Source organism: Amphibalanus amphitrite, unplaced genomic scaffold (assembly GCF_019059575.1).
Source record: "Amphibalanus amphitrite isolate SeventyFive unplaced genomic scaffold, NRLGWU_Aamphi_draft 000034F_arrow, whole genome shotgun sequence".
NCBI lineage: Eukaryota > Metazoa > Arthropoda > Thecostraca > Balanomorpha > Balanidae > Amphibalanus > Amphibalanus amphitrite.
The window spans coordinates 410,891-424,301 of NW_024881530.1; the positions used below are offsets into that span (position 1 = coordinate 410,891).

The following is a 13,411-nucleotide window of genomic DNA, read 5'->3' on the forward strand; positions in this document are numbered from 1 at the left end:
TGCTGGAAGGATCCAATAGGTGCAAACTTTCCGGTCTGGGCATACTTATGTCAAACAGTGCCTGCGAAACAGAAGTTGCTAATGGTGTTGCGACGAAACAGCCGCCGTGAATCGTTTAGAGAATATGCTGCACGCGATACATCCGTCTGGAATGAGAAGACGTTTTTTACAGATAGCCTTGTTGATAATTTGAGTAGTAAAAGACAGGGTAAAAACAAAACAAAGCAATTACGAACACATTATCAAAATCACGTTTCTTGAAGAAGCAGCGTTTGCCATCATTTTTATAGCATTGTCCACTGAGGTGCAGACGCCTTGCTTGTCATCACTTATCTTAGTCCCAATGCTTATTATTTTCTCTTTCTCAGTTTAGAATGTAAAAAGTGGCCACGGTAGCTTTCACGACAACGTCTCTGCGTAATTACGTACGCAATCTGAGCAGTTCCACTCCCCCGCTAAATTTGACAACGGGCACAATCTCATTTCTGAAGCGGGCTTAATTTCATCTTCAGTCGGCTAGCTAGCCGGCCATGCGTGCTCCGTCTTATTTCGGCCTCCTCGGGGAAAAGTAGCGCACGCTGTGATGAGGCTTTATTGCTAATTGTTCCCGTTGTCCTACCTCACCCACTTGCTGGAAAAGACTGACTACAGATAACGGTGCACTCACCGAACGCTGGCAAAATAGATGTACTCGTATATACGGACTGCCTTACCCTCAACGGAACTTGTTAAAATAACCGAGATGTTGTCTGTAGGTAGAGAATGTTGGTGACCCAAGCTGTGAATAACAGAGGAAACATGATATGAAAGGCAGGCATGTGGTTGCGCACTGCGCAGTGTGTAGGTACGGGTTTAGGGTATAAAGTACGGACTACGGATCCGAGAAAATAATTCTGCGACAAGGTGCTATGTTGTTCTTAATTTGGGCTCCGCCTCCGATGCCATGCTTTAGATCTCTTTCATTTTGTATCAGGCACAGCGAGGTTACATCAACGGACATGACTTGGCAAGGAATAGACTGATATTATTGATTTTTCAAGTCGTTTTTGTCAGGACAGAAATAAGATTTTTTGTCCTACAGGATAATCGCGCTGACGCTTTATTTCAAGGCTGCAGTGTAATCGGAGTTACGTTTGTGATACTAATTTGATAGTTTTTTTTTTGCCAGAGGCTAGGGGAAGTTGGGGCAATGCCGGAGTTGGGGCAAAGCCGAAATTCGAGATATTTCGAAAACCGTAAGACATGGATGCCACTTGTCAGTGATGCTCTGAAGCTTAAGTGACTACAATTATCGCATGTTTGTTACGAGTCGTCATTCGGAATACTTCGGCTGTGAGGGCGCCAAGAGCGTTTTCAAGGTACGCGTTCCTTGTACTACATGCGCCTTTGAAGCTGCATTTCTTACTCATTATGCTACCGTTTGTCTGGCCAATTCGGTCAAGTAATCTTCAGCATGTCTTTGCATAAGTGTGCTGCCTATTTGAAATTTATACGACACGTTGAAAAGTTATGGGCCTGCAAATGAAAGTATGGCTGGCTGGGGTAATGCCGAAAACGTGCAATGGGGTTGGGAACTCGATTTTTTTAAGAATGCATGAAAATGATCAAACTATTTTCACAGAATTTATGGTGCATACAATTTGCCTCATAAAATCAATAAGCTGAGAGAAATGGGGGAAGAAAGATAGGAAACTTGTTTTGAAAAGTTCTTGAAAAAGATGCTCTTGATGCTGTTACGTCACATGTCACCTTCTGCGGTTGACAAATAATGGCGCATCTGGCGCACCACAGATTACCTACATGTTATATCAATGGGTGAAAGATGTTGTTTGCTTCACTCTGCCATTCGCGCTGTTTTTAACTTTAAATTATGCTAAAACATTTACGGATGAAATGTTCAGTGTCAAAAATTGATGTGTCTGCCGTGTACTATATTCCCACTTAACATGAGCGCGTGATAAACATTTTATGTACCTCGAATTTTCAAATGATAAAGATGATGAATCGGAGGATGCTGAAAAGCAAAAGCTCATTCCAATATTTGGACTACTTTACGATTAAAATGTTTACATTCCTGTCATCTTATTGATCATTTATTTGTTCTTTTTTATGAAAATAACTTAAGGCGTTGAGAACCGAGGTAATTTCTATCTACCGTGCCTTAACTTACCAGCAACAGCAATCTATCTTCGCCCAACGGTGGCAAGGGAGACTGTGAAAGAAGCGTAAGATGGATTCTAAACAATTCTTTTGTGATATACTGAAGGGCAAAGTGCAGAGAAGAGCGTACAAGTCCTGTTTTGTGCCAGGCTGTTGCAGTAGCACTTATGAAACTCCGAAAACGATCTTCGTTCATGTCCCAAACAACATTACCCTGAGGAGATGATCGTCTGCAATAGCAGGAAGAGCTGATGCAAGTACTTTGAAATCCACTATCAAGTCGGTGCTATTGTTGTAATGATCACTGTGAGGTGAGATATTTTGTGCAAGGGCTGAGTGTAATGCCCAGGAAATGACCTCCATTCGCCCCCTGACCGGTCAGGGTTATAAAATTTGAGTGGATGGCGGTCCGTTTGGGGTTCAGATGTCAATTGTATTTTGTTCCTGTCAAACAATACATGTTATGCTGGCAGCGAATGTGTGTAACGTCGTTTTTCGAAACAGAAGTTAGAACTGTAACGACAGAGTGCTTGCTGGTCTCATCGTAAGTATTGTAAGTGTTGTACAGCAAAAGCATTGTCAATATTGTAAGTATTGTGAGCATTGATGTATGGTAGACATCACCTCACATGATCTCGGCTCAGATAACCCTCTCCGGTGTCCCTGTCAGTAAATGGCACCTGGACCATTACAGATAAGATAATTTGTCATAATTCTTAAAGAATTGGGTGGTTTTGACTCGTTTACTCGAGGTGCAGGTCGCATTTCAATACTTTTCCATAGGCTTGCAATGTAAAGGTCACGACTCTGACCTAACCTCAGGTCACAGATCAAAAATTCTGAGATATACAAACGACACATACTGCAGGTACTGTTTTAAAGACTTGATGAGAGGAAATAACTTCGTGAAAAACTCAAGCTCTGACGTGTTTGCAAACTTTTCTGAGGTGGGTTCAACAAACCCGCTCTGGTTACCTGACCTGACCTGACCCGGCATTTTTTTTTTTTTGCTGAGATGTGCGCAATGAGCATTTAGGAAAAGTCACCAAATATGAGCTGAATGTCTCGCGGCGTTTGGCAATTGTACAAGAAAATCCTGAAAGGTCTCCCCGTCCGAAATAGGGTTAATGTGTATATGAAGAGTTGCAGATGCCAAACATACCCAGATCTAAGACTGCAGTTCCCAGCGCCGCTGCAACGTTTTTAAAACAAACATACATAGGACATACAAACATGTGTATTTGCATCTGTTTTGGATAATAGCAAGTAGCAACTCATGACGCCATCACCCGCGATAACTGTTAGGATTTGAGATATATCTTTATTTAGGCCATTAGTTTGGCTGTAATGTTTATTAATATTAGTTGGGCGGAGTTTGGTAGTTTTTTATTTAACTTGTGGTATGTTGTGCTGATTGCGGGTTGTTCAAACCTTTCAAATGTAAGGACCTTATTGAACTCAACCCTACCCCTACACTACCCTACATACCTACGACTGGACGCTTTCCAAGCCCACAAGCATCACGACGCCGAGATGGAATGTAGCCGAGAAATCACCCTCGCCATCTGCTCTAGAGCTAATCGTGTGGGGCGGCGTGTGGGGCGCCGCTTATCCTATGGGGGTGCACTTCTAGTGGATGGGGGACGGGGGTGCACCTGCACCCCTTTCATATGGAAAGTTACTTCCCTTATTACAGCTCCCCGTATTGCACCTAATCAGGGAACGGCCAGCAAACGAAGGAACTATTTCTGGATGACAGGCGAATAACCGCTCACGCAAGGAGCGGAGCTCCGCCCCGTCCAAAGTGGCCAACAGGCAACAAAGCAGAGACAGAAGCAGCATCACATCTTCCATCAAAGAACTGGTTTCTGGCTTGGAAGATGAGCTCCATCTTTGCATCCGAGTCGGTGCTGTCAGGAATCAGCTGGTCTAATGGAGTGAGAGTAGTGAGACGACTAGCTATTGTATCAGAGCTGCCTGGTCTTCGTAGCATTTGCACCGATTCTTCTCGATCGGACTCTGAATTCTGTCCCTCCTGCGTATTACTTGAGGCATTGCTATGTAGCTAAGTCTTTGGCAGAGTTTCATTATCCATGCTTTGCAAACAGTGCCATAACAACACAGTTAATTAATCACCAAGCTTCTTTGCAAGTTCCAATACAGTTAAATCGCACGCGATTTGAGTGCAAAAATCAAGAAAAGTGCCAACTTGTTCCCGTAAAATATTTTGAATATTGACCTAAAAAAAGGAGTAATTTCCAGATAAAATAACAGCGAAATCAGTTTTCGCTTGCCAATAAAACTCACAGATATTGAAGCTCCATTATTAAAGGAACATTTTAGTATATGCCATTCTTGATAAAACTTCTTAGCCACGCAATACCAGCGCAAAATAAAGAGACACTGAAAACACGACCAATCACTCCGATTTACCATAGGAAAATACATAGAAAATGTATGTCTCAACTGCGCCAAATATACAGACAGTTATATACCTACATGTGACGTCATGATTAGCCCGACCAATCAGAAGCAAGTTGTTTTCAGCCACAAATAATTAATTTCTGAACTAACTAGGCATTTTTATAACAAAGTGATTTTAAATTAAATCATTAAAAATTCTGAGCTTTTTTATTTTACCAAAACATACAGAGCATGCAGATAGGTCCCAACCCTATTGCGCACTTTAAAGCACGCTACGTGGACTTTACTGGTGTAGAATAGCAACGCGAATTTTTAGTCACACAAATTACACTTTCAACCGACACAACAGCCTGTTACCTATAAGGAATTATTTACCTGGCATTTTCTTATTATATCACACAATTATAACTTCCAGTGTGCACCAAGCGTCCTCAAGCACTTAAAACGCGTGTCAGCTTTGATAAATTCTGGATAAAGTTTGAGATAAAGTGGCAAAACATCAATGTCGGCATTCCCCGTAGATCATTTCTCCCATTTTCGGCTTTCCCCGCAGTCCGGGGCAACGCCGAAAAAGTCACTTCTTTGATATTTTTAGTTTGTGCGCTTAACGGTATGCGAATTCATCAAATGCGCTTGGTATGTTTGAAAGGCAAAAGACTGGCCTCTCGAATGACGCCAACAAGAATAGCTTATGTTGTCTACCTTGCGTGCTACGGGCGTCAGAAAAAAAGTATTCGGCGTTCCCCCAACTTCCCCTAATGTGATCATAGATCGTCACTTCAGGACATCGTCACTTCAGATTTAATTGGAGCCAGATTCTAACCTGCACTTTGCCTTGAAATCCACTAAAATCCCAGATCCAACACCTTAGTCCATGTATAGCAATAAAAATGTGCCTTCTGCAATGCGTACTGGTCTATAAAAGCTAAAAGCTCTCTGATGGCCGATGGGTATGCATATGTAGGAGCTCCGTTATGAGCAAGCGCCGCCATTTACTGTTGGCTGGCCTGTTTGTCGTTGGGACGTTCGTATCATACGGGACGGCTGAGCCACAGCGACTGCTGGCTCCCTGCAGTGTACCAGACGGCCGGTGAATTGATTGAGCCAGTCCATTGTTCCGCTCATCCAATCTTCCCTTGAGCCGGGAGTGGTTTCAATCGGACTGAATGGGCCTTACCCAACCAAACAGACAAAAAAAACAAGATGTTGATGGGATGATCGCAATCCTCACAAAACACACGCGATGATATCTACACCCATAGTCTTATAGACACTGAGAGACGACGCAAAACATCATTTGAGCGAGCGTGTCAGTTGTATTGAAAAACGGCGCTTCACCGTCGGCGACTAGGTCGCTCAGAGGTGGCGGGGTCTACTTAGACATCGCGCTTCCGTTCACACGACAATCACGCCTATAAGGACAATAAATTAGGACACCTCACAACCACTGGTCCATCAAACACTGTCGATAAATTTTGATTATGTGCAGTACGGATAGATGATGTACGGTTCTTATCAGTGGAGAGAAATATCTAGCCGAGTGAGGTAATTCTAACGTCACATGAGTCGATTCGTAGTCGTTGCTTTGAGCTCGTTTGGCACTGTAGAAGCGTCGCATGGCACGGTATTGACATAAGTCTGTGTACAAATCAGATTTATCAAGTCGGCACACCTTAAACTATGGAGCCGCGAGTACAGCATCCGGTCAACTTTGAGCACTTTGTGCTAATCTCGTTTGATATCAAAACCCAAGGTCCTCAGGTACAACGCTCGATATCACTTATCACAACAATATTCCGACCGCCAACAGATTGTCTGTGATCGTTTTTCACACACTATGTACACAATTGCCGCTCGGCTGAGGGTGGTGGTCGAACTTCAGCTCGTGAGCCAGTCAGCGGGAAATCGCTCGCTTTCCAAACTCACACGAAGCCTCCTCTGACAGCTCGAGGGTCATTTGACCTGTCAGCTCAGGTTACACGATATACACTGCATCCGTCAGCTCGTGGTTTCTCATCCCAGACCGACCCTTAGGTCTTCCTGGGACACATGGGGCCTCTCACGGCACGTGGGGCCTCTCACAACACGTGGGTCTCTCAGACGACACGTGGTTAGTCCTCAGTATAAGGAGATCGCGTGCGGGTGTTCTGTGGAGCCGCTCGGGCTCCTCGGAGCCGCTCTGCAGTGACCTCAGTCGCCGACTTCGATCAGTGTGATGTGGTACGAGCCGTCCTGCTCAGCCTGCCGGATCTCCAGTAAGAAGGTATCCTCATTGCAGTAGTGTGCTATCATATCGTCGTCCATAGTCGCCGTCACCCTGTGGGGTCAGACAACGGGAGGTCAGACTGGGTCAGGTCAGGAGGTCAGGTCAGGCTAGTCTGGCTAGGTGAGATAGACAACATTAGGTCGTATAGGATCAGATCATCCACGTTAGACCAGGTAAGGTCAGTCTAGTTCGGCGGGACGGATGATCAGACCGAAAAAGATTGGATTAGGTCGGGTCGGGACAGGCAATGGCAGGAAGGTTACTCAAGTTAGACAAGACGAGTGGAAGTTCGAATAGATCAAAATACGCCAGTTCAATTCAGGTCAGGAAAGAACATGAAAAAACAATGAAAAGGAAGTTAAGGAAGGTCAGATGAGGTCAATAACTTTTGTCAATATCTCAATAAGTCGATAAAACGAAGATCATTTGCCACAGGCAATTATTCTTTTTATAGATCTCTACAAATAATTTTTACATGAGATTGGTATTCTTTACCGCAACTGAAACAATTCAGGCTTCATACAAATTCGATAGACATTCTGCACGGAGCACAGGAGCACTTTACACGACTCTAGAGAGGCGCGCGAGGGACCCGGCCGGCCTCGCTTTATTGACATTGCGCAGACGGCAATCTAATGAAGCTTTTAGCAAACACTTTCAACGGTATTCACGCTCCTAAATAACGTCCGACATCCGAATGCGTTTAAAATGGAAATAAGCTGTTGCATTAGCAACCAAACCTGTGATTCGAGTTATACTGAAACATATTTTACAAAGCACCAGAGTCTTAAAATGATTTAATTACAAAGAAATTGGGAAATGCACATGCTGGCGATGGATATCCCTGACAACAGACTGCCGGCTATGTGAGATTTTTTTTTTCAAATAAATTACGACAGCACAGTAATTCACAATCACATACAGCTATAGTTTAAATGCATCGTATGCCCTCATGTCCCCAGTCCCCACACATCAGCTCGTCATACCACTAGCACCACACCCTACATACCCTTTCTTGTTCTTCCGACAGAGCGTGTGAGCGCAAGACGTACTGATTTTGTACTTGCTCTGGATCTGAAAGGTAGAAAAGTGGAGCGAGGGGTCAACACCACGCATGCTGGAAAGACAGAGTGGTGTGTGCCCGAGAGAGAGAGGGTGGGAAGTGTACCATTCGCCGCGTGCCGATCACATGCCAAACCAAACTGAGAGCAACTACAGTGTCCAGAACCAGGTAATGATCTACGGATACCCGTCCCGTGCCGACGATAAACCATTGAATGTAGAAAACGCTAACTGAGATCACCACTCTACACTACAAGAAGGGCGAATTGTTCTTTCACCGGTTGGGTGTAAAGACGGACACAGTCACTGGCGACAGGAGCTGCACGGAGCTGCTTAGTTGGCTCCGTAGAAGTTCGGCTGATGTCCGAACAGAGTCCGCATCGCTAGTGACTGTGTCTGAACTACCGCGAGCTACCCATTGTCTGCTGTACCGCGGGTGTTTGCATGTCTGCGTTGTAATGAACCGGACCCGGGCTCGACTACAGCGACATCTGAACTCCAGCCGGGATACTCACGGCATTGAGTAGGCCCAGTGTTGTAGGTGGCGCTACGTGCAGCGGCGTGTAGACTTCCTCCTGTTCTTGACGGGCGTACAGCATCACCCGCTGGCTGAGCGGTGGCGTCAGTCGCGCCCGTTTGGCCGACGGGAGGAACAGGCCGTTCTCATCCCTGTGCTCCCTGCCGGGGGAGGGTGGTAAGTCTGCGGTCTAGCCGTCCAAACACGATGTGGGAGGGTTAAGCCGCGGGTCTTGTAGCCATTGAGCGGGGACGGGCGATAAAAAACGGGGTTTCGTGGTTCGAGAACAGCAACAAAGAAAACAGGACTCACATCAGGTAATGCATATTGACGTCATACTGTACAAACTTCATGGCATGTCTGGAGGAGGCTGATAGCAGAGGTCTGTGATGCCGATGCTGAACTCTGTCGGCGGACGCAGACCCACCACCACCACCACTCGCAGGCTGCCTGTACACTGTGCTGACAGTCACCGCCGTCCTCTAAGCGCTGGCAGACGTCGCTCACCTCTCTGCCATCTCGGCAGTGGCCGGGGGCAGGCTGTACTGACTCTGCAGGCCGTCAGGACTGAGGGGCAGAGCCGGTGACTCGGCCACGTCCTGGTACCTGCGGCGCCCGAAAAGCCGAGCAGGCCACAGTTAGTCACACGGACGAGCGGCCAGGCGCGCACGCAGGCGGTCAGGGCGCATGCAAAGCGCAGCGGCGCGGGTGAGGTATGGTGATGTCGATCGGCACGGTATACACAGCTTATGGCGAACACAAACAGCGTCGCTGGCAGTCGGCATACAGCGAGGCTGCCAGCAGCAATGCAATGGTGAGCAACACACAGACAGCGGGCACGGACAGGGCTCGGCGGTGCTGGCAGTGCTCACATGCAATGCAGAGTTTGGGAACAGTGTACTTCATTGGGTGCTCAGGAGTGATACGGAGCTTTCGGTGCCTGATATGGTTTCATGAATGAATTGAGTCTGCCGTGCTAGAGTTAACAATTTATATATTAACCGAGGATCGGAATTATTTGTTGCACCATTCTCTTGTTCTAGTTTCTACCTTTGTCAAACGTCAGACCGATCGTTTTTAAAATGCTCTGCACGATTGATTGTTTGACTCTTTCATAAAATTTCGATAAAAAAGAGAGTTAGTCATTGATATCATACGAATATTAGGAAACGCTCAATTTATTTCGCTACAATATTTTCATATTTTTAGAGTATCCCGCCTTTGTTTAAGTCATTATCGAATTCTCGGAGGGTTGTTTTGACGACTGGGCGCGGCCGTTTGAATTTGCCATCATTAATTCGGTTTGTCGCACGCACATATCTCTATAATGACTTTGAGAGCACAATGGAAGCGCATTTAAACAGCTCGTCTTTTTCTAGACTTTAATTACCTGTCATCTGACGAGCATACCTATAGTTAGGCTTGCAAACATTAAACAACGGGTTTCATCTTATTGCGACATGCAAGCACAAAAGGAAAGTAGCATTCCTGGATGCATTGGGATTTAGAACACAGATCGGTGAAAGGTACATAGCAGTAAATAACAGCCAACATCGCATTATAGCTCTTGATTGCTTTGACAACATGGGCATGGACATGCATGCAACAGAATGACAGAGAGCTGAAGAAGAGTTATACAGCAGGGCTGGTTTGCTGTCATTGTTCAGGCGCGCGTGGAAGATAGAACAGACAAGAAGAAAGATAAATGGAGAGTGTACTCACAGGCCGTGGCTGTCTCCGTCCTGCTGAACGTAGTAGTTTTGCAGCTCCATGTTCCCGATCTGCCGGAAAACAGGAGGTGACAGGTTAATCCGGGTGCAACCAAAGAAGTTTGTGAACGAATGAAACGAGGGACAAAAAAGTTTTCTATGTTTCGCCGTGAAATGGTCAAACTAAACTGCCGTAAATACTAGTATGTCGCGCAATTATTCTTATTCACTTAAATATCTTAAAACGTTCGCGTTCTATCAATTCATATATATCTGAGTCATCGCTGGATCCGTTAGCTCACGCTCTGACTCAGTGCTCAGTCCGTCTACTCATCTCTGAGTCAGCACCATAAACTCACATTCTGAGTCACCTCCCTGCCTATCGTCTCACCTTTTCCGAGTCGGCGCTCGGCTGGAAGAGCTGCGCCGGTTTCAGCGTGTCGGCCATGCTGTAGAACTCTGTCCGCTCGCAGGCCGGGTGGTACATCTCTTCCATCTTCTTACGGCCAGTGGCGGTCATTCGCCGCTTGGAGGCGCGTCGCTCCTCGTCCCGGGTCTTCCTCTCAGCACCCTGATGGAAGGGGTGAGGTTGATAAATAGTTAGAGGTAGATTGGCGCCAGGCCAGGCGGCATGCAGAGAAGTAAATGCCATGATAACACACAATAAATGATGACAAACACTACAGCAATACTCTTTGCAATCGCACTGCAGTAAATTCAACCCACTAGGCTGAACGATACCAAATGATCCGGGGCATAGATAAAGCAGACTAAACCGTAACAACAGGCCTCAGACACTAAAAATCGAAGTGTCATAGCCTCATGCAAACGAGTCTAGCACTGTGTGCTCCACATAATCTATAAGGAAATGAAAGCTGCTAACCCATTGCTATCGTATTACCCGAGCCTCGATAACCCGCTGCACCGTAGGTCACAGTTGGATATGGTTTCGAGCCCCGAGACCTCCACGCTGCTCTCACGGAATCAGCTCGTGCCTCGTGATTCTTAGCCCCACCAGTCACGTGCATTAGAGGTGAAGAGAGCCACGATGTTACATGACCCACGCCGAGGGTTGGAGGGGTGACCTGTCTAGGAAGGGGAAGGGTCAGGGTGAAATGGAGAGGGGAGGAAAAACTTGCGGGAGAGAGAGAGAGAGAGAGAGAGAGAGAGAGAGAGAGAGAGAGAGAGAGAGAGAGAGAGAGCCAGGGAGGTGCGATCGCTCACCTTGTCACAGAAGGATTTGACCTGGCAGTAAGAGCGCTGTATGACGGCTGCGTTAGGGTCCCGGTAGTCGTCATATGTGTCAATCTGCACGTGCAGCGGCAGACCCTGAGAAAGAGGAAACACGTGATAAAACGTTAAGGAAATGCCAGTGGTTCACGGGTGAGGATGAGGAAGTACTTACACCTTATGTGGTGAAACATTAAAGTAAACGGAACACCTTGGTTTACGATCAAATAGAATACGTTATGTGGCGGTTAGTGGTTTCGGAAGGGGTGTTACGTTACGGCTTCAGTGGTCAAAGAGAGCACGAATTACTGTGGTTAACGGTAAGCTCGAACAGTAAACGTAATTGTAGTGAACAACAAACGGTGAAGATGATATGTATTCAAGGTGCATAGTGGTAACGGTCAGATGATATCGATAATATAATAAATTGAAACATTTCGTGATTAAAGGTGGTTTGCATGCAGAAATGAAGCATATCCTATTCCATACACAACGCGTTCGATCCTGTAGGGGCAAGTGGTCTCTCTTACCTTGACTCCCTTTTGACTGCTGAAGTCTGTGCTGAGGCACTGCAGAGCAATGCTGATCTGAAAACAGACAGGCACTGGGTCAATACCGCTCCTCTTAGGGCATCATCAATGGAAGTTTGCAGTCAAGAATGGGCCAGTTTCGTGCACTGTTCCCATCTTCTGCTGATGAACATTAGGAAAAAGAGAGGAGGAGCAAGGGAACGATGCGAAAACCGGTTAACACGACGATAAATCTATCTTTGGAGTACCTTCCCCGAGGTCAGTGCTAACCTCATTACACCCGCGGCCACCAATTAACTACAATTAGCCACTCAATCACGGCTAACTGCGATATTCTCACCAGTCGCGGCCGATTAGCACCTCCTCACTCAGGGCCGGACCGGGCCGCGGCGGCTCGGACGGTGAGTATCGATAAGGCCGGGCCCATGGGCTGTCTGTGAGCTCCATCACCCGTGTAACGACTGATCGTGACCCGCACGGTCTGAGGTCACAGGGACCGAGCGCGGTATTAGCCGAGAGGTCAGTGCCGGGTGACGCGCGCGGACCTCGCCAGGGGTCAAGGAGGGGACCGGGATGATCCTCACCTTGGCTGAGCTCTCCAGTGGGTTCCAGTAGACGGCCACGGCGTTGTGAGCCACCTCATCGATACCGCCAACCAGACCGACGCTGTTCTTAGTGTCTAAAATGGACCCGGAGGACTTCAGTCAGTGACAGTGACAGTGACAGCAGCAACTTGCAACAGTTTGATATAGGCTGCTCATACAGACAGCGACATTAAGAAACAGTTATTATCGATTTTATCCACGTTCTTGTCCATCGGTACTTTCCCTGGAGCATGATGACATGCAAATGACTTGCAAAAGGCCTACCCCAAGAAACATAACGTTGCAGAGGTAACCGCTCGCTCCGCTACTAAGCGCCGTAATGTCGGATTTGCATCAAACGATTTCGTTGAGTGAACACTGAACACGGAACACTGCTTTTCAGATATATTCGCTCCGTGATCTGTATTGGACATCGTGGAGTCACGACTTCTTTCTTTCCATCCCTGAAAAAGGCAGCAGTTGGGCAATAACTGCCGGCAAAAGTGAATGTGAAGTGCTCATAATGGCACCTGACTGCTCATATATCGTTTCGATGTTGAGACTGTCGCACACAGAGGCTGTTCTATGGTAACCAGTAAGTTGCTGTCTTTATTTACCAATGTCGAGGATGCGTTGCTTCACGCTGTGCTGTCGGCTATGCCAGAACATCCAGGCTTTCGTGTCGTCTTCTACCGGCTTCTCCTCTCGGAATACCAGCATCACCACACTCTGTGAAGGTGGACAGACATGTGTGAGTTGTGAGAGAGATGTGAGAGATGAGAGAGATGAGACGAGAGAGAGAGAGAGAGAGAGAGAGGAGAGAGACAGAGAGAGGCATAGATACCATGCTGCTGTTCTCTACGTTTATTACAAAGTATTTACGGATTTATGCCCAAAACAGAAAGTCCGATTTTTGAGCTAAAACTAGA

General features: G+C 46.6%; 1 protein-coding gene across 17 annotated transcripts in view; it reads right to left on the reverse strand.

Moving 5' to 3' along the window:
* Positions 1 to 5,880: 5,880 nt before the first annotated feature.
* The window catches only part of LOC122370100 (protein grainyhead-like), a 93,400-nt gene continuing 85,869 nt past the window's right edge, over positions 5,881 to 13,411 (reverse strand). For 4 of the 17 annotated variants that reach the window (XM_043345370.1, XM_043345382.1, XM_043345427.1 and 1 more), the window contains 10 exons: positions 13,100 to 13,211; positions 12,483 to 12,577; positions 11,899 to 11,955; positions 11,363 to 11,467; positions 10,530 to 10,709; positions 10,152 to 10,210; positions 8,937 to 9,035; positions 8,428 to 8,590; positions 7,860 to 7,924; positions 5,881 to 6,901 (listed from right to left, as the gene is read on the reverse strand). In XM_043345370.1, the coding sequence (XP_043201305.1) occupies positions 6,775 to 6,901; positions 7,860 to 7,924; positions 8,428 to 8,590; positions 8,937 to 9,035; positions 10,152 to 10,210; positions 10,530 to 10,709; positions 11,363 to 11,467; positions 11,899 to 11,955; positions 12,483 to 12,577; positions 13,100 to 13,211 (1,062 nt within the window). In that variant the 3' untranslated portion in view covers positions 5,881 to 6,774. The remainder of the gene's footprint in view (positions 6,902 to 7,859; positions 7,925 to 8,427; positions 8,591 to 8,936; positions 9,036 to 10,151; positions 10,211 to 10,529; positions 10,710 to 11,362; positions 11,468 to 11,898; positions 11,956 to 12,482; positions 12,578 to 13,099; positions 13,212 to 13,411) is intronic. The other 13 variants (XM_043345375.1, XM_043345436.1, XM_043345456.1 and 10 more) reach the window with 5 other exon arrangements.